Source organism: Cupressus sempervirens, chromosome 2 (assembly GCF_028749045.1).
Source record: "Cupressus sempervirens isolate cs-2001-9-10 chromosome 2, ASM2874904v1, whole genome shotgun sequence".
Lineage (NCBI taxonomy): Eukaryota > Viridiplantae > Streptophyta > Pinopsida > Cupressales > Cupressaceae > Cupressus > Cupressus sempervirens.
Window position 1 is genome coordinate 633,182,576 of NC_143119.1, and position 19,081 is coordinate 633,201,656.

Consider the following 19,081-nt stretch of genomic DNA (forward strand, 5'->3'; position numbering starts at 1 on the left):
TCCCACCAGGCGTGCCAAAATTTATCACCTAATATCTAGTAGTGCAAATTGAATACTAATCTATTAAAGCATTCTTAATACTAAAAATAGTAAACACTCGTGATAGGATAGAGGTTATCACCAAGAAAGGAGGCAAACCAAGAATGGTAGGCTCCTTATGGCATAACCCTTGATGAAGTGGATTTGTCCCTGATAAGTAGAGATGCGTGCTCATGATTATGCTCAAGATTCAAATGGATGGATGGTGTGCATGGAGGATGGTTTGAACAATGGAGTTATAGAGGGATTTCAACATCATAATGGTATTTTGGTAGTTTTCAAGCTCTCAAAATAGCATTATAACATTGCATGAAAGGTGGATGATGTTTGTGAAGGGAGAGGGTTTCATTTATAGGCCAAGGGATAGGAAAATGGATGTTCAAGATGCAAGGATAGAAAGATGGTGAGGGAGGGTCAAGATGCATTCAGAGAAGAGCACATGGATTGTGCTTCTTTGGGGCCACTAGGAGAGTGACACTTTTCACAAGGAGGATGAGGTGAGAGGATAGGATAAGGGTTGGTCAAAGGAGTAATGAGGGAGGTTGAGTATGTAAGAGGGATGTAAGAGCCATAAAGGGGAATGTATGAGTTATAAATATTGGAGGGTGAGGGGAGGAGATATTTGTTGACTTTAGCTTGGGTTAGCAAGTCTTAACCCTTGCTTAAGATTGTGCACATTTTTAGGAGGGGGATTAGGATTAGCTTAGAAAGGGAATTAGGGGGTAAGTGGTTTAGCTTTGATGGGATGGGTTAGTTAGGAGGCTAAGTGAGGTTAGTATGGGTGGATGGGTTGGATTAGGGGTTAGGATAGTGTTTTAGGGATGTTTTAGGAGTTTGGATAATTTATTAAATGATTTATTTAATACAATGAGGGAATGGCATTAAATTAAATAGATTTAAGGATTTATTTAATTCAATAGAGGAATAGAGATTTAATTGATAAATAGATTTTGGGTTATCATTTGATTTTATCAATTAGACTATAGTTAATTAATTAACAAGGGGATGATGATTAATTAATTAAATAGTAAATATTTAATCAATAATGTCCTAGGAGATGACTAAATATGATTACCTATTGATGTAATCAGATTTAGGTGTCTACACATTGTAACAAAAGAAGGCTTAGTTTCTCTAAATATAACACTTCTGGAATAAAATACTTTTTGTGCAATAAGATCCCAAAGCTTGTATCCTTTCACACCATAACTATATCCAATGAAGATACATTTGAAAGATTTGTTGTCCAATTTTGTCCACTTCTCCTTTGGCACATGAGCATATGCCTCACAACCAAAAACTCTTAGATGTCTAAGTGAAGGCTTGTGGCCCGACCATGCTTCCATTGGTGTCTTATCAACAAGAGTTGACGTAGGAGACCTATTTATCAGGTAGCAGGTAGTGGCTACAACTTCAACCCAAATTTTTTTTCTAGTCCAACACCACTCAACATACTCCTAGCCTTCTCCATCAGGGTACTGTTCATTCTTTTTGCAACTTCATTCTACTGTGAAGAATACATAGTTTTCTTCTCTCTTTTAATACCACAATCTTTACAAAATATGTCAAAATCATTAGAGCAAAATTCACCACCATTATTAGTTCTCAAACATTTTATCTTCTTTCTAGTCTGTAACTCAACCATTGCTTTAAATTCTTTGAAACGACTGAAAACTTCAGTTTTACTCCTAATGAAATAAACCCATGCTCTTCTATTGAAATCATCAATGAAAGAAACATGATAAACTAATCTACCAATAGATGAAACATCAACTGGGCCAAATACATTTGAATAAATTAGATCCAAAATACATGAGGAATTATGAGAACTTGAGTAAAATTGAATGCAATTTTGTTTACCATAGATACAATGTTCACAAAAATCAAATTCAAGATTGTAGACATTCAACCCATCAACAAGGTTTCTTATTTTTCAAGGTCCATAGACCCGTCTCACCTATGTGGCCAAGTCTCTGGTGCCATAACATGGTCTTCTCTATAGGAAACTTTGATTTGGTAGATAGATCACCATTGGGTACCCATAAACTAGGAACACCTATTGAAAGAGAAACTCTCCTTTTCCAACTGAGTAGTCTTTTTCACAATCTTATTAGAAGTACTATTGCACTCAATTGTGCATGCATCAAGCTAGTATGATGCACCCAATCTACTTCCTCTTGCTATCACCATAGCATCTGTCACCATTTTTAAACCCGCTTTATAAAATTGTACATGCACACCTGCATCTATTAGCTTACTAACAGATAAAAAATTCCTTGCTAGTCTAGGGATATGAAAGACACCATCAAGTCTTCTAATTCTACCATCAAAAATTTCACATAACTAGTTCCACAACCAACAATATCAAGAACTAAGTTATCACCCAAATACACATTACCACAATCAAAATTTGCATGCTTACTAAACCAATTTCTATTAGGAGTCATGTGGAAAGATGCACCTAAGTCTATTAACCATGCATTTTCATGTGTATAAGTGGCCAAGACTACGATGAAAGCATCCCCATCTTCCTTTTTGAACTCAGAATCAAAATCTTGCTTCTTCTTCTCCTCTTTGCAGTCCTTTAAGAAGTGTCCAGGTTTGCCACAATTCCAACAAATTGCCTTGGACTTACCAGGAGATTTTGATCTCCCCTTATTCTTGGACTTAGAATGGCCATGTTGCTTTTCCTTCTTGCCTCTTTCTTTTGGTCTTCCTTGAACACTCAAAGCCTCTGTGGCATTTAGAGAGACCTTCTTTCTCATCTCCTCAGAAAGTAGAGAACCAACAACATCCTCCATCTTTAAGACACCTGAAGTGCTCCCTATGGCCATAACAAGGCTGTCCTATGAGTCTACCAATGAATATAGGAAGATTTAGCACCTTTCTTCTTCATCCATTGGCAACTCAATAGAAGTCAACTGAGCCACCAACATATTAAAGCTTTCTAGATGCTCAAAAAATTTTCCACCTTCTTCCATTCTCAAGGAATACAACTTCTTCCTCAAGAAAATCTTGTTCACAAGTGATTTCACTTGATAGATCTCACTTAGCTTCTTCCAAAGCTTCTTTGCAGTAGGCTCTTCATGGACATTAATTAGAATTGAGTCTGCAAGACACAATTTGATGAGACCTTTAGCTTTTCTATTTGTCACATCATATTGTGCAGCTAAAGTCAGATCTGGGGGCCTCATCTTCTTCTCATCAATCGCATCCCATAGATCCCCGATCATTCAGTAGATATTCCATCTTCAGCTTCCACATCTCAAAGTTTGTGTCCCAAAATTTTTTAACATCAATTCTCCTTGATATGCTTGCCATGTTTTCAATCCTGCAACACATAAATGAAATACTCTGCACAAGCTCCCACTCAAACCTTGATTAGCTCAAAAAACCCTGTACCCAACAAATAGAACCAAAAATGGCCAGGCTCTGATACCATTTGTAAGGAAGCAAAGGTGCATGGAATCACTTCCTACACTAATCTTTGAGAGGACAATTATGCAAATTCAACTAACTATTGCACAGATCTCAAGAAATGCATAATGATATAATCAAAATAACAATGAACGCATAGCACAATGATTACCATGGGGAAACCCTTCCGGGAGAAAAACCCCACCCTCCAAAATCTGCACAATGTATTATCAGACCAATATGATTACAATACATTTGCAATGCAAGTTCAAATACCCAAACACCTCCCCAAGCCCTCATTTTATAGTGATTTTACAACCTCGAAACCACTTGTGGTTTTACAAAACCATGGGCAAAACTACCATACCAAATGTTACCCATTTTTGACATTTACATTTCCAAGATGAAAAAACAACTAGGTTAAAATAGTAATCCCGTCCAAAATTTTGTCTCTTAGTTTAGACCCCCATAAAAGTCATAAAACAAGCTAACTATGCTCTAAAAATTGCCCTCCTATATTCTACTATGGACAGGGCACCTTTTGGTATTTTATACACTCTTTTCCAAAATATAAACAAGTGGAAAACTTCCACAAACAAATTCTGGAATTTTCCAGAAAAAGATTGCAAGGTTGAGACACATGTTTTCAACATAAAAAACATGAAATAAACAAGTTCTAACACTTCTAAAAAAAGATATTAAATTTTTAGGACACCTTTTCAAAAATTCAAAAGATCTATTTTCTTTTTAAGATAAGGAACATTAGGTATATTCTTTATTATAAAATCAAACATAGAATTCATTAATTATTACAAATACACACGAAACAAAAGAATCAAGGAAAAAAATAGAAGGGATAATAATATTTGAGAAAATGAAGTCGTCTTCCTTGCCTCTAATACTTCTTTAGTACAAAAAAAAACTCATAACTCTTGTCCTCTTCTAATAAAGATATATGAACATATTTTATTCTTCATATGCACCAAAGCAATCATGATTTCTTCTTTATGTTCCAAAGATCAATAAGAAAGTAAATTTCAATAGTTCTATTGTCACCTCTTTTAAAGGTGCTACTTTCATATGGGTTCCAGAGAGAAATAAAAAAACCCCAAAGAACAAGGGACTCTAACTCCCAAATAATAATAATAATTTAATAATACAAAGAGTCTTTCGTATATTGTACATATGTCAAGCACATACAAACTATCACTAGTTGGCTACACACTTTTTGTATGGTCACCCATATGTAGACTACATGGTGTCTTCTATGTATCTAGATTGTAAAACTATCTTCCTAACCTAAATAATATGATTAACCAATGTTTTTCTTACATATGGATGTAGATACACTATTTTTTGTAGAACCAACCCAAACATTAGAATAGAATAGTTTGGTTGTGAAAATATAACATTACTCAAGTTAGGGTGCAATGAAACTATGATACAAGTAATTTGGAAACATGTGAAGAAATAAAAGAAATACAATTGTTAAGATTTCGTTGTTATGTTTAATTTCAATGTTAAGATAGAACTCCCTAAGAGGGGCACAAATGTAATTCACCAACATTTCCTTTATTTTTATAAAGACATAAATCTTAAAGCCTTGTAAATTATAATCCTGAATCACATAAACTAAACTAATTTTAGTTTTAAGGATGGTTTATGATAAATTCTTATATGAATCGTGTGACCTTTTTTAGCAATATATTATAACTTAAGTATCATAATAATATGAAAAACATGACTAGAAAGAACCACAATTTGATTTAAGTTCCTAAATTAGATTGCATAGAAATAAAAAAAATTGTTTAAGAGTTATGTCATCCCTGGGGGGATTGAAATCCTCCTTTATTATTTTACTAAGATTTTATAATGCTTGTTGCATATTAGTGAAGATAATCCATATCAATAGTGTCTTAAGACTCTAATATAATGTAACTACATTCATGTATGTGTAGTTTGTGACGTCACATAGTCAAATAATTGACATAGATCCTTTATATTGTTTTATAATTTAGAACTAAGGTATTAATATATAAATTAGAAGTGCAAGAAACTCATTAAAGCCTCATTGTTATAAAATAAAGCTTAAATCATGTTTAGATTGGAAAATATTCTTCATGAGCTTATTTTAGATATAAAAATTCCAGCCATTTGAATATTTATCCCTTTCAAAAATGGTTTGTTGGGCCCTTAATGCTACTCAACTAGGACTAATTAATACTCATATATTTTCTTGTCTAGCTTCATTTTGGAAGATAGGAAAGATAACAATGTTCATTGCTCCTTATTTTTAGTCATTGTAAAAGCACAATAGTAGCCCTTGATTGAAATAATCCTCTAATATTCACTTGATCACATAGTTTATGCAAGTCTTATGCAACCCAATGAAAGGGGACTGCAGGTGTTCCCCTTTCTCTTTAATGCTCTCAACAAAGGAAAACTTTAATAAACTAAGTTACATTTCAAAAATGTGTGTAGGTTGGGGGAGAATGGACCTTGCGACCTCATGCTTCATTACATGAAACTCTTGCCAATCCAATTAGACATTGATCCTTTTGAGTAACTATTTATGTAATAAATATATACACATCATATTATTATTAATCTAAAAGAGATATTTTAAAAAATGCATTTCAATAATATGACCAAAAAATGGAGACTTGATGTAGTAACCCCATCCAATTGAGTTAGGTTCAAGCCCTCTTAAGTAACCATTTACCTAATAAATATGTACCCATCATATTATTATGTATTTAAAGAAACATATTTTATATGCATCTCACAATATAGCCTCTCATTAAGTATAAAATGAATGACTATTAATATGTATGCCTATCTTGTTATGCATCACAATCAAGTACTAATTTCAATGAGATGACATTGGCATCATAATCAAGACCATTGCCACTCAATTCATGTCACAATCAAATGATATGATAAGATTGTGGACTAAAATGATGTGATGCTATTATAGACTATTGTTCCTTTAAAAGATAACTTGTAGTATCAATTGCCATAATAATAAAGTGATATAACATAATTTTAATTAAAATTATATATGAAAAAACTTTAAACAAATTGAAGTTTTATTTAGAATAAATTTCCTTAAAAACTAATTCAAAGAAAGAAGAAGAATAAAAAGACAATCTTTGATATTCACTTAACTAATTATAATCTATAAAATAGTCCACCCACTCAAACCTACTTATATAAATTAACCTTTTTCTTATACAAATCGAACAATACTTCTCCTCTTTTCATTACTCTCCTTCCTTTCTACTCTTTCTAAACTATAAATTATAAATAAATTCGCACTAATACATTTAAAAAACTCTTTCTATTTTACAGCAAAGCTTTAATAATTATATAAAATTTAAAATTATAAAATAAAATTAGTTGCATCATTTGTTAAAAATTATGACATTAATTGTAATAATATTATAAATATGATATAACTGGTATGAACTAAAATCTCTGTAATGATATCTATTTTATGCTTTAATAGAATATAGAAATATTATAAATATGATGGACTCCCGAGAAACTAAGTAAATGTTAACTGAAGACTGCTCTGCTTGAGCAGTCAGTGACTCGTAGGTCAAATCCACTAGGAAAACGGGGTCAATAAAGACGGCCACAAATGCGCACTGCTGCAGGAGAAAAAGAAGATAAAATGTGTTCACATTCACATTCAAATCCAGCTCTTTATATTCCAATTCCTCGTATTGCCCCATTCGAATCCAGTACGAACTGCAGCGCCGTATCTATGGCAGGAGGTGATGAAGAAGATATAATTGTGCCTCACACCATAGGTACGCCTTTAATTTAAACTTTTTCTGGCTTCCCCATTTTCTTTTCGTAAATATTTAGGCAGGTTACAAGTTTTCTCAAAAGACCCGATTAATTGGGCTGGCCACTAGTTTTGCTCAATCGAATTTTGAGTATAAACACAGCTATGTCAGTTTCTTTCAATGTTTTAACAGTGATTTTATAGATGGGTATTAAACTGAGGGATTGAAGCATGGAAGGGTAATTGAACTATAGAATAAAAGGTTCATGCATGATTTTTAACGTCTTTCTGACCTCGGGAAAAATTATATTGCAGGGAATGGGGCAAGAATTAGGAATCGAATTTTTGAGAAAAGTAAAAGCTATTGGGTGCTTGTGATATCAAGCATCCTTGCTCTTATTGTGGGTCAGGCGGCTGCTACCCTTCTTAGCAGATATTATTTTGACAATGGTGGTAACAGTAGATGGCTCTCAACTCTCCTGCAATGTGTGGGATGGCCTATTCTTCTCATTCCATTGCTTTTCTATCTTCGAAAGAAGAAAGGATCCTCTCGACTTACAACCCTCACACCTAAATTGTGCATCATCTATTTAGCCCTGGGCTTACTTATAGCAGGAGACAATTTACTTTACTCATGGGGTGTTTCTTTTATGCCGGCTTCAACATATTCTCTTCTTTGTTCCAGTCAATTGGCCTTCAATGCAGTGTTTGCCTTCTCATTGAACAAGCAAAAAATCACTCCATCTGTCCTGAATTCTCTCGTTATACTTATTTTCAGTGCCGTTCTGCTTGGAGTTGATTCAGATAGTGACAGGCCCGAAGGAGTGAGCACTACTGAGTACATAATAGGATTTTTCTGCACCGTTGCGGCGTCTGCAATGTATGGACTCATCCTTCCGTTGATGCAGCTTGTGTTCCAAAGGGTTATAAAGAAGGAGACTTTTGCAGTAGTCCTTGAGATGCAAATTTATACATCTATTGTTGCAACGGTTGTGTGCATAATGGGGTTATTTATCAGTAGAGAGTCCGAAGATATGAAAAAGGAGGCTTCTAGTTTTACCACAGGGAAACTAGCATACTACATGACCTTGATATGGTCTGCAATAGGATGGCAGGTTTGTTCTGTAGGTGTGGTTGGTCTGATCTTTCAAGTATCTTCCTTGTTTTCTAATGTCATTAGCACCCTGGCTCTCCCTGTTGTGCCCATATTGTCAGTTTGGCTCTTTCATGACAGCATGAATGCAATAAAGATTATTTCTATGTTGTTAAGCATATGGGGATTTGTTTCATATGTATATGGAGGGTACGTGGATTCAAAGTCTGCCACTGCCCCAAAGAACACAACTGAAGAAAATTCACACGGCTCTTTGAGTGCAAGATGAATTCAAGTTCAAGTTGTGAGAGATTGTTATATGCAAATGCCACTGTAAGTATTGGAGTCTGGACCCCTTTATCTTTCGGTGAACCTTTTCTATTCTATTCTTGTTCTAATTTTTGTAAGCCCTTCAAATCAAATTGATTAATGAAAGTGATAATCACGATTGGTACGTTATTTCTTTCAGCTTTACATTGTATACACTGTGGCTAACTTATCTTAAAGATGATGTAAGTGACAGTCAGCTTTGCAGATATAAGGGGAACAATTTTAAGCACCAGAAATGCTGTTTTTTTTGTATGTAGGTTTTCATATGCATATTTCAAAAGGGACAGAGCCAACCACTGAAGGAAATACAATTCTTTTTGTGAGGTTGTGGGTAAAATTTACCATTTTCTTATCTTAGCAAGCGGGTATTAGCTCATTGTTGAAATTGTTTCGTGTAAATTACCAGTACAGTTTTTCCAAGCACTTGCCAGTCAAAATGGTTAAGGGGATTGGTGTAAACATTCCCTGCAAGTAATTTCAGTTTTCAACCTCATTGCTTTAGGTTCCTTCAGGAGAGCAATAGACTAAGAGAGGTAACACACATGCTAAAGAGATAATATCTAAAGCTGCACAAGCATTACAGCTGCATGTCAGCTATAATACATAGAGTTTTTAATTGTTAATGCCTTTGGGAAGATTGTCATGGATCCCTATGAATGAATTTCTAGAATTTAAATTTACCACATTTGCAAAGCGGTAAATGAAGTACATATTGTAGAGTATTTGCAAAGACTTACTTCTTATTCCATTTCATCTCAAATTTTTAATCTGAAGTCTGCTTTAATTAGCAAGTGACCTGCTTGATATCTTACTTAAGCTTTTAGCCTCCAGCAAAGTTGCTCAGCCTAAGAGATTTCACGTCCTATCATTTTTAGTATTTACTATTTACAATGCAAGAAATGTTGTAGAGAAAGCAGAACAAAACTATGGATTCCACCAGCCATGCTAGGATTCCCAAAAGCCATTAAGCTGGAGCAACAGGGAAAGCCTGAAAAGCAACAAGACTGGGAAGACACAAATACAGGGTACCTATTCGAGGTGTACACATTTTGAAACTTAATCATCTTTGAGGGCAGTTTCCAGCTGGTTGTTCGAGAGGAATTTACCATTTAACTGTTATAGTTAAAACTAAAGGCCAAAAGTTAATGAGACATTAGTTAAACCTACAGCCTTTTCCCTTCTATAAACTATCAGGAAAAAAATCCTTGGCCTAGGAGACAACTTGCTGAAAGCTCATGATTCACAAGTAATAACACAAGTTTGATCCAAAGAGTGCAATTTCAAATTATGTTTCCAATTTGCAGTATTTCAGTTGTCCTATGAGTTATAAATTGACTCTACGTAAATGTTTCAACCAACAAAGGCCATGAGTGTTCTCAGGGACTCCTGTTTAGCAACATTCTTCTAAGCATGCGTTTTCTTGGAATGCTTCACCTGAAAAATAATCACAAATAAACAGTTCTACTCATGCATTAAGAAAAGATTTATCATTTTTTTGTTGAAAATGAAAAGAATAATAAATATTTGAACATGTGTCTTGATTGCAAAGTGAGGATTTATGTACACATTATCATGTCAGTTTTCTCCAACTTATAGGAGAAAAGAAAGGAAAAATGTCATTTCCCAGCTGTAAGAATTTTGATTCAAATTGTATTTCTGACTCTATAGATAAATAATCATTTACTATTGAAGTTCAGAAGATTATAAGGAAATTTTGCTTGAAATGAGAACAAGTTATTCTCATGAAAACCTATTCTACTTGTGATATTGATATCAGGATTTAACTGTGTGATTTTGAGTCAAACTCATTGACCCATGTTTTATGAGTAGTGATTCAACACGAATCCATCTCTCATGGGAATAAATGGAACACTTGGCACTCATTGGATCTAGGTGATGCTCACAGGGGTGAAAAATAATTAATTCTCATTAACACAAACTAACCATAATATTATTCCCATTGTAGACTCTTAAAGTATTTCAGTCATAATTATAGTTTGTAACTACTGCTGATTTGATTTAGATATTTGAAAGATATCTGTTGACAAATTCATTGATGGTGTGCTCTCGTGGCTTTGCTGCTATAGCGTTTTAATAATCGGAGCTTAAAAGGACAGATTAGTATGCATTTTGTACATATTGTTGACATTAGTATGGACAACATTTACCACCGATTCCACGCCCATAATAGATAATCTGTTTTTCTGGGTTACAAGACAAATATGGATGTAATAATTTTTTAGAGAACTCTTGACACAATTTGAAGTTGATACACCTGTGTCTGCACAAGCATGTACAAATACATCTACTCAGTTCAGATTTTAAAAAGCATGGTATTGAAAAAAAATGAAACAAAGTTAGATGTTATGTATGAACAGTTGAAACTTGATTTACAATGCCTGTCGATAGGTAACACTGACATATTTATGGTTAATTATTGTTGACCACCCATTTTTTTCTGTTTTTTGTTGACTATCTTGTAATATTTTTGAAGCAGTACATTACTTTATAGACATATATGTTTGTGTTCATTAGTGTCTACCATGACGATTGCATATTTTCCAGTCTTAGGGTTCAATTTTCAAATAGCCTAGAGAGTGAAGGGGGTTGAGACTATGAGTTAAAATCATGGAATGCAAAATGCAGTGTGGAGAAATGCTTACAGCACACAAATAGCTAATCTCAACTATGTGCAGAAAATCCATGCTAAATGTTCTTATAAGCTCGGGTTATTAAGATGCTATAGTAGAAGACCTGTGAGAGCATGCCATCAATAAGACTGTTTGGTTGAGATTATGAATTAAAATCATGGAATACAAAATGCAGTGTCTAAAAATGCTTACAGTCCATATATAGCTAATCTCATCTATGTGCACAAAAAACATGCTAATCTGTCCTTATAATCTTGGATAATTAAGATGCTACAGCAGCAGAGCCACGAGAGCATGCCATCAACAAGATTGTTAATACTTAGCCATGTCTATATGCATCACAAAATATTCAGACAATCTGATATGCATCTTTGTTGTGTTTATTACCAAATACATGTCAAATATGTCATACAGGGATATAACAGACCCTGGAGCATCTACAAATCATGCTATTTCCATCCAAGGACTTTACCTGCATTGCTTCACGAGCCCTTGAATAAATCTTCACAAGCTGCAGAGGTGACTGCATTGAAGAAGTTGTGAGCTTACTTTTACCTGAATATAGTTGCTTCGACTTACAAAGGCATTTGAAAAATCAAGTTATGATGGTTATAGATTCGTCTTCGTAATTGTGATGTTTGCCCCAGGGGAAAATCTTCAGGTTCTTTATATTCCCTTCAAAGAAGCTTCAATTTCATGTGGGCACTCCCATTGATATACAAAATTATTATAAGGAAGAGTCTTCACAGACTAAAAGCTACTTTATAGAGGATAAATATCAATCAAGAGCATGTGATAACAGGAACATTGAAGGCAAACCAATGGCAAGGCTACCATATGCTACTATGGCTAGAAGCAAATTACCATACCTTGTTAGTCGGGATAGGTTTAATAGGAGAATAAAATGGTAACAATCACTTTAGGTGATGCAGTGCAAGGCAGGAGAATCCCTAAAGGAGATGTCCTAGCCTTTAGCAATAAAACCACACAACAGAAAATACAACAAGAAATAATAATGCAAGATCTACTATCAAATCACAAGTTTCTAATCATAGATATAACTGATTACATGTAATATGCCCGGCTGTAAGGCCTTCTGGGTTAGGGCCAAATACAAATAGCAATTACAAAATCAGTTCTGTAAGATCCAACAAGATCCAACTTACAAAACCACTCTCAGTTAGTCCAGATACACAACTAGATAAGAACATCAAGAAGAATCCACACTTGTACCCTCAGGTCCACCAAGAGATCCTCTAGTTCCTAAGCTGCAGCTCTAGCTCTTCAAATTCACATCTCCACTTCCCCAAAACTGAACTGCCAAAAGACTCAACAAGACCCTTATTTGTACTTGCCAAATTAGCTTACAGAACGTTCTAAAACAAACAAAATAGGAAGGCCAACCCAACAATGGTGAGTACACATCCCAAGGCAAGATCTCATCATAAACGTTGTAGTCAAAATAAATCTTGCAAGTCGGCTCGCACCAAAAAATGCAAAAATCATGTCCAAAATGCTGACACTCGACATGAACAAGAAAATTCGGCACCGACTAAGTGCTATAGTAACTCGGCACCAACTAAGTGCTACAGTAACTTAGCACCCACTAAGTGCCACAGTAACTTGGCACCAAGTGTTACAGTAACTTGACACCAAGTGCTATAGTAACTCGGCACCCACTAGATAGCTCGACAGCAACATAAGATCCAAAACCACTGGCATTCGACTTCAACATGTAAGATTGCAAGAAAGCCTAGGATGCTCCTGCATCAAACACCCCAAGTTCAAAAAGATATTCTAATAGTTGGAAGAACATCTTCTGGGATTCAACACATAAATCCCAAACTGGTTCTTCACATAAATATCCTCCAAATCTTCAACTTGTACACTCTTCCCCTTGTTCTTCTTCTGCTTCTTCACATCCATTTGAGGTGTGCTATAGGTCTACTTTCCCTACTGATCTCCAACCTTCTTAGGATCTTCCAATTCAACTTAGCTACCAATACTCAAGTTCCTCCTACCGAGCTCTTCATTTTGCAAAGGAATCAGAGAAAATTTCCTGCCACCTTTCTCAACAGTAAACACATTCTTGACACAATCATGCACAACCCTACAATCATACTACCAAGGTCTACCAAGCAACACATGAGAATTGTTCATGTCCATAATATCACACAACACTTGAATCTTATACTGTCCAATCTGAAAATCAACAAGGCATTGCTCCCTCACTTCCAAAGCATGTTCACCTTGCAACCAACCAATCCTATAAGGATAAGGATGTCTCACTTTCTTCAAACCAAGTTTTTGAACCATCTCCTTAGCAACAAGGTTATCAGTACTACCACCATCCACAATCACCTTGCAGACTTTACCACTAGACTTACAGCAAGTCCTGAACAAACTAGTCCTCTGACAAGGATCCAATGCCCTCTCACCAACTAGTACTCGTTGAGCCAACAAACTTTCTCCTTGCTCAGGCTAACTGTCCTGGACTTCAACCTCATTTACAACAGTAGTTGTCCTACCAATCAAACATTCAAAAGATCTATGCCCTTCTTGACCACACTTGAAACAATTACCTCTGAACCCACCTCCACCTGTCCTTCTTTTCTGTTCAATAGGTTTTGGTTCACCTTCTACTTTTAGTTTAGCTTGTGCTAAACTATCCTACTTCTCCTTCCCTCGAGAACTACCTTGATTCTTCCTCTTTAGCTTCTCCTCTACTCTCAAAGCATATTGATAAGCATCCTCAACTGAAGAAATATTCAGCATACCAACTTTATCCTAAATATTGAATCTCAAATCATTAATATATCATGATACCTTTTCCTTTGACAATTCTCTATGACCAAATCGAATAGTCAGCTTGTAGAACTCCTCTGTATAATCTTTCACAATCATATCCTTTTGTTTTAGATTCTGCAACCTCTTAAACAACTCAAGTTCATAATCATTCATAATCAACAAGAATGAACTTAGCCTTCAACTTAGTCACCATCAATTTCCATCTAGTGATCTTCATTTCACCTTCCTCTTCTTTGTCTCTTTGCAGTTCCTTCCACCAAAGAGCAGCATCTCCCTTCAACTTTGTTTGTGCCAACCTCACTCTGAGTGGATCCTCAATATCCTCAAGCTCAAAGTAGTCTTCCAATTCACCAATCTAATCAATCAGGCATTTAGGATTCAAAGTGCCCGAGAAATTAGAAACCTCCATCTTATGCTTTAGCTTCATCTGATATCCAGGTCTAGAAAACTGACTAGCCCTAGCTTCCATAGGTCTCTTCACACAATTAGTTTTGTCCTCACCACTAGATCCAGTAACTTCAAAGTCTTCAACAACTTCCTCATAACTTCCTTTAGTACCCACATGCCTAGGTACACCACCTAAAGCACTTACAATTTCAGCAATCATGTCACTCTTCATCAATGTAATCTTAGATTTGAACTCTGCTCTCATCTTCTCTGAAATCAGTTCTTCTACAACATCACTAAGATCAGCAATTGCCCTAGGTTCCAATCTTCTTGGAGGCATCTTCCAAAATTTTAGCAAACCCTAAGCAACAAATCCACCAATCCAGAAGATCAATCAGCCACAAGATCAACCTTCTTTGCAAATCCTAGTGTAAACTACCTCAGCTTTGGTGATCTATCAACACACTCAGGAACAACCTTCGCTTTGATACCACCTGATGCAATGCAAGGTAGGAGAATCCCTAAAGGAGATGTCCTAGCCCCCAACAATAAAACCACACAACGAAAAATACAACAACAAGCACAACAAAAAATACAACAACAAGAAACAATAATGCAAATCTGGTATCAAATCACAAGTTTCTAATTATAGATATAACTGATTACATGCAATATGCCCGGCTGTAAGGCCTTCTAGGTTAGGGCCAAATACAAATAGCAATTACAAAATCAATTCTGCAAGATCCAACAAGATCCAACTTACAAAACCACTCTTAGCTAGTCCAGATACAACTAGATAAGAACATCAAGAAGAATCCACAATTGTACCCTCTGGTCCACCAAGAGATCCTCTAGTTCCTAAGCCGTAGCTCTAGCTCTTCAAACTTGCATCTCCACTTCCCCAAAACTAAACTACCAAAAGACTCAACAAGACCCTTATTTATACTTGCCAAAACAACTTATAGAGCATTCTAGAACATACAAAATAGGAAGGCTGACCCAACAATGGTCAAAACACATCCCAAGGCAATATCTCATCATAAACGTTGCGATCAAAATAAACCCGCAAGTTGGCTCACACCAAAAATGTAGAAATCATGTCCAAAATGCTGACACTCAACATAAACAGGAAAACTTGGCACCCACTAAGTGCTACAGTAACTCAACACCAACTAAGTGCTACAGTAACTCAGCACCCACTAAGTGCTACAGTAACTCAACACACACTAAGCACTATAGTAACTCGGCACCAACTAAGTGCTACAATAGCTTGGCAGCAACTAAGTGCTAAAGTAACTCGACACCAACTAAGTGCTATAGTAACTCGACACCCACTAGGCAGGTCGACAACAACATAAGATCCAAAGCCACTGGCACTCGGTTCCAACATGTAGGATTGCAAGAAAGCCTAGGATGCTCTTGCATCATTAGGATACCTTAAAAAAATGATAATGAAAATTTGAAAATGTGTTGGAAACTTGGATGTATTATCTGTGAAGATTCTGCATGTTACAACAAATTAATGTTGATTTATGACATTTTCAATGGTTGAAACGATATTGATATATATAAGTTCTCTTTACCACCCCATCACATCATTGAGTTAGTGTGTTATTAGTCCCTGCCTTATATAAGGCAGGGAACTAATGTTCCCATTGGACCCTCAACATTAGTTGATATGAAAAGCATACATTCTAAAGCTAAAGTTTTAGCACAAGTATTTTAAAATTGAATAATATGAAACAAATTTTTTATCTTTGATTGGTCGGAGACCAATTTCCTAGGCTTATATTGTTTTTTTCTAGTAAAATCTGAAAAAAAGAAGGAAGCGATAAGAACAAATTTATTATTTGTTAGACAACGTGCCCCATGCTAATTGAATGGGATTCAGGGAAGGTGGAAGTTTCAGGTTGCAATATTTTGTGGTACCAACTTTGAAAAGCCATTGCCATGTATTCTGATCTTAGCAAGATTAGTATGGAAATTGTTTTTGCTGTATCAATTGTATGATCAAATCAGCAGTTAATTGCATATGTAGTCTACCTAGTTGCTAATAAAAGCTATCCTTTGTGGAAGGAAAGGTTTAGGAAATTTGTAGAATTGAATTTGCAGCACGAATATGGCTGCAGAATGTACAAAAGATAATTCATTTGTAAAAGCAATCAATTTTATAAATTTTGCTCAACATTGACACTAGCTATAGCCCCTCTCAAATAATAGCTTACAATTTTTTTGGTGTAATTTTCATTTACCTTTATTCGGCAATATCACCCCTTGCATGAAACCATAATTGCTTTCTTTATAACAAAGTAAATGCCATATTTAATACCCAGAAAATTCTTCGATAACTTTTTCAATGTTGAAAAAGTCAATTTAGCTATCTTTATTAGAAGTAGCTGGATTCATCTATTAAATTTATATTTGTTAAAAAATTATAATTTTATAAAAGGTTTTATATTTTGTTATAAGTATGATTTAATATATTACCATCTTTGTATGATATATTGTATTAAAACTTGATTAATTTGATGAAATAGCTTTAAAATTAATTATTAGTAAATAAGTTCTCGAATTCAAATTTTTTTTTCATATATAACTTTAAAGATATAGTCATTTTCAAAATTAATTATTAAAAATTCAATAAAACGTAACATTCTTTTTTCATTTTTCTAATAAGTTTGTAGAATAATTAGAGCATTTTAAAAATAAATTGTTCATTTTAATTGTTTACTCTAATTTTTAAATTCATTTCTATATAGTTTGAACATATATTGAAAAAATCATAATTAATTGGTGAAACCTAATATACTTGTGCTCAGACTTTTTGTGCATGCTTGGTTCAAAAATATTATTATTTACTTACTTTTAAAAACTTCTAGCCATTTTGTCTACTTCATGACCCCACACAAGGTAGGGACTCTAGCTCAACCAAAGCTCTTGTTCCAAGGATGCTATTCATCTCATTGATGTCTACTATGATGATTGCATTTTTTTCAAGATCCTAGTGTCTAACATGGCCCGATTATATTAAGCGGTTTTCTTTGTACCATGTTTTAACATTGATTATGTTACTGGATGAAAAGTACCTAGAGTTACTCGAAGGTGAGAGGATGAATTAAAATCGAGAAACACAAATACAACAAATACATTCTAGATACGACCTGAATATAATCAAGCTTATGCTATATTTTGATATATCATGAAATCTTTTTATCTTGCATGCATCAATGTTGCATTCATCATGAAATATGTATCTAATAGTAATATGATTCATGCAGAAATATGTATTAAATCTTTTTATCTCGTTTGTTGTTGGACTCAAGGTGGAATATCTAGTATGTCTAAGGACTAGAAATATGTATCAAACCTTTTTATCTTGTTTGTTGTTGGACTCATGGTGGAATATCTAGTATGTCTAAGGATTGGACTAGCATCAACATGAGTCCAACAATAAACAAGATCTTGTTGATGCTTGAAATTATAGAGGTACTTGGAAAATCAATCGATGATCGCCATAGATTCTGAAAAGTAGGATTTAACACCATGGGAAAATAACTTGTCCTTTTAAAGTGAGAACCCTTTGATGATTTAATAAATAAATAAATAATTTATAAATTTCAAATTGGCAGAAAGATATCTCTTGAAGCTATATCTCTAGCACTCCCTCTTAAGTAGGAAGATATCTTTCCATATATCCATGTCATGGAATCTCTGAAGATAACACCTATTTGTGGAAATATTTTTATTATAGAATCTATCAATGCAATAATTCCATGGAATCACTCAAGGTGATGTCCACCATGGCTACACCTTTGCATGGAGAGAAACATATATGCAAGCTAACATCAGATAATCACTCAACGTGTCATCATCATTGAATCTCTTGCCCTGATGTCCACCATGGCTACTCCCATGCATGGAAAGAAGCATATGCACGAGCACTTGTCACAAAATCACTCAATGTGATGTTGTCATGGAATTTCTTGACATGACATCTGCCATGGCTACTTTCATGTGTAATAAAGCAACATCTCTCAAGGATTGTTTCCTCATATTTCTCCATCTAAGAGAGACATGCATTATAAGGGCTTTCACCTCATATTTCTCTCTCAAAGAGAAATATACACTTCAAGGGCTTTGACCTCATATTTCTCTCATAGAGAAATATACACTTCAAGGGCTTTGACCTCATATTTCTTTGTCTTAGAGAAATATGCATTTTGGTACATATTAAGAGAAATTGATGTAGAGACTCCCTCTCAACAAGGTCATATTTTAGGATATTACAATGTTTATCATAATTTCTGACATTGTTGGAATGCCGTAACCAAGACCAAAAGATGAAAATAAAAACATTTCACTACAATCAATGAAACAAAAAAGCATCACATGTTGTGGCCAAGACACCAAGACAAAGATCAATGATCTACACAAGTTTCCATTAATGAAAAAGATATCTGAATAATAATATTGTAGTTGCAACAATCACTAGGAACAAATCCATTAAAATCAAGTGTACTGGTAAGTAGAATTGGGTATACAGACTTAGTAATTTTAGGAAGT

At 34.7% G+C, this 19,081-nt stretch overlaps 1 protein-coding gene across 2 annotated transcripts; it reads left to right on the top strand.

Moving 5' to 3' along the window:
- Positions 1–7,010: 7,010 nt before the first annotated feature.
- LOC149574960 (putative purine permease 11) lies at positions 7,011–9,352 on the top strand. 2 transcript variants are annotated; one of them, XM_089814808.1, is made up of 3 exons: positions 7,011–7,271; positions 7,565–8,675; positions 8,930–9,352. In XM_089814808.1, the coding sequence occupies exons 1-2, from the start codon at positions 7,100–7,102 to the stop codon at positions 8,629–8,631; spliced, it is 1,239 nt and encodes a 412-aa protein (XP_089670934.1). In that variant the 5' UTR covers positions 7,011–7,099; the 3' UTR covers positions 8,632–8,675; positions 8,930–9,352. The 2 variants fall into 2 exon arrangements, with proteins under 2 accessions (XP_089670934.1, XP_089670935.1); XM_089814809.1 differs by lacking the exon at positions 8,930–9,352 and having other exon boundaries at positions 7,015–7,271; positions 7,565–8,801.
- The last annotated feature ends 9,729 nt before the right edge of the window (positions 9,353–19,081 follow it).

What these genes read in the sequence shown, in the direction of transcription:
- LOC149574960 (XM_089814808.1), top strand. Translation starts at nt 7,100, where the DNA reads ATGCGCACTGCTGCAGGAGAAAAAGAAGATAAAATGTGTTCACATTCA. An exon ending in AATTGTGCCTCACACCATAG is followed by an intron (nt 7,272 to 7,564) that starts GTACGCCTTTAA and finishes ATTATATTGCAG; the next exon opens with GGAATGGGGCAAGAATTAGG.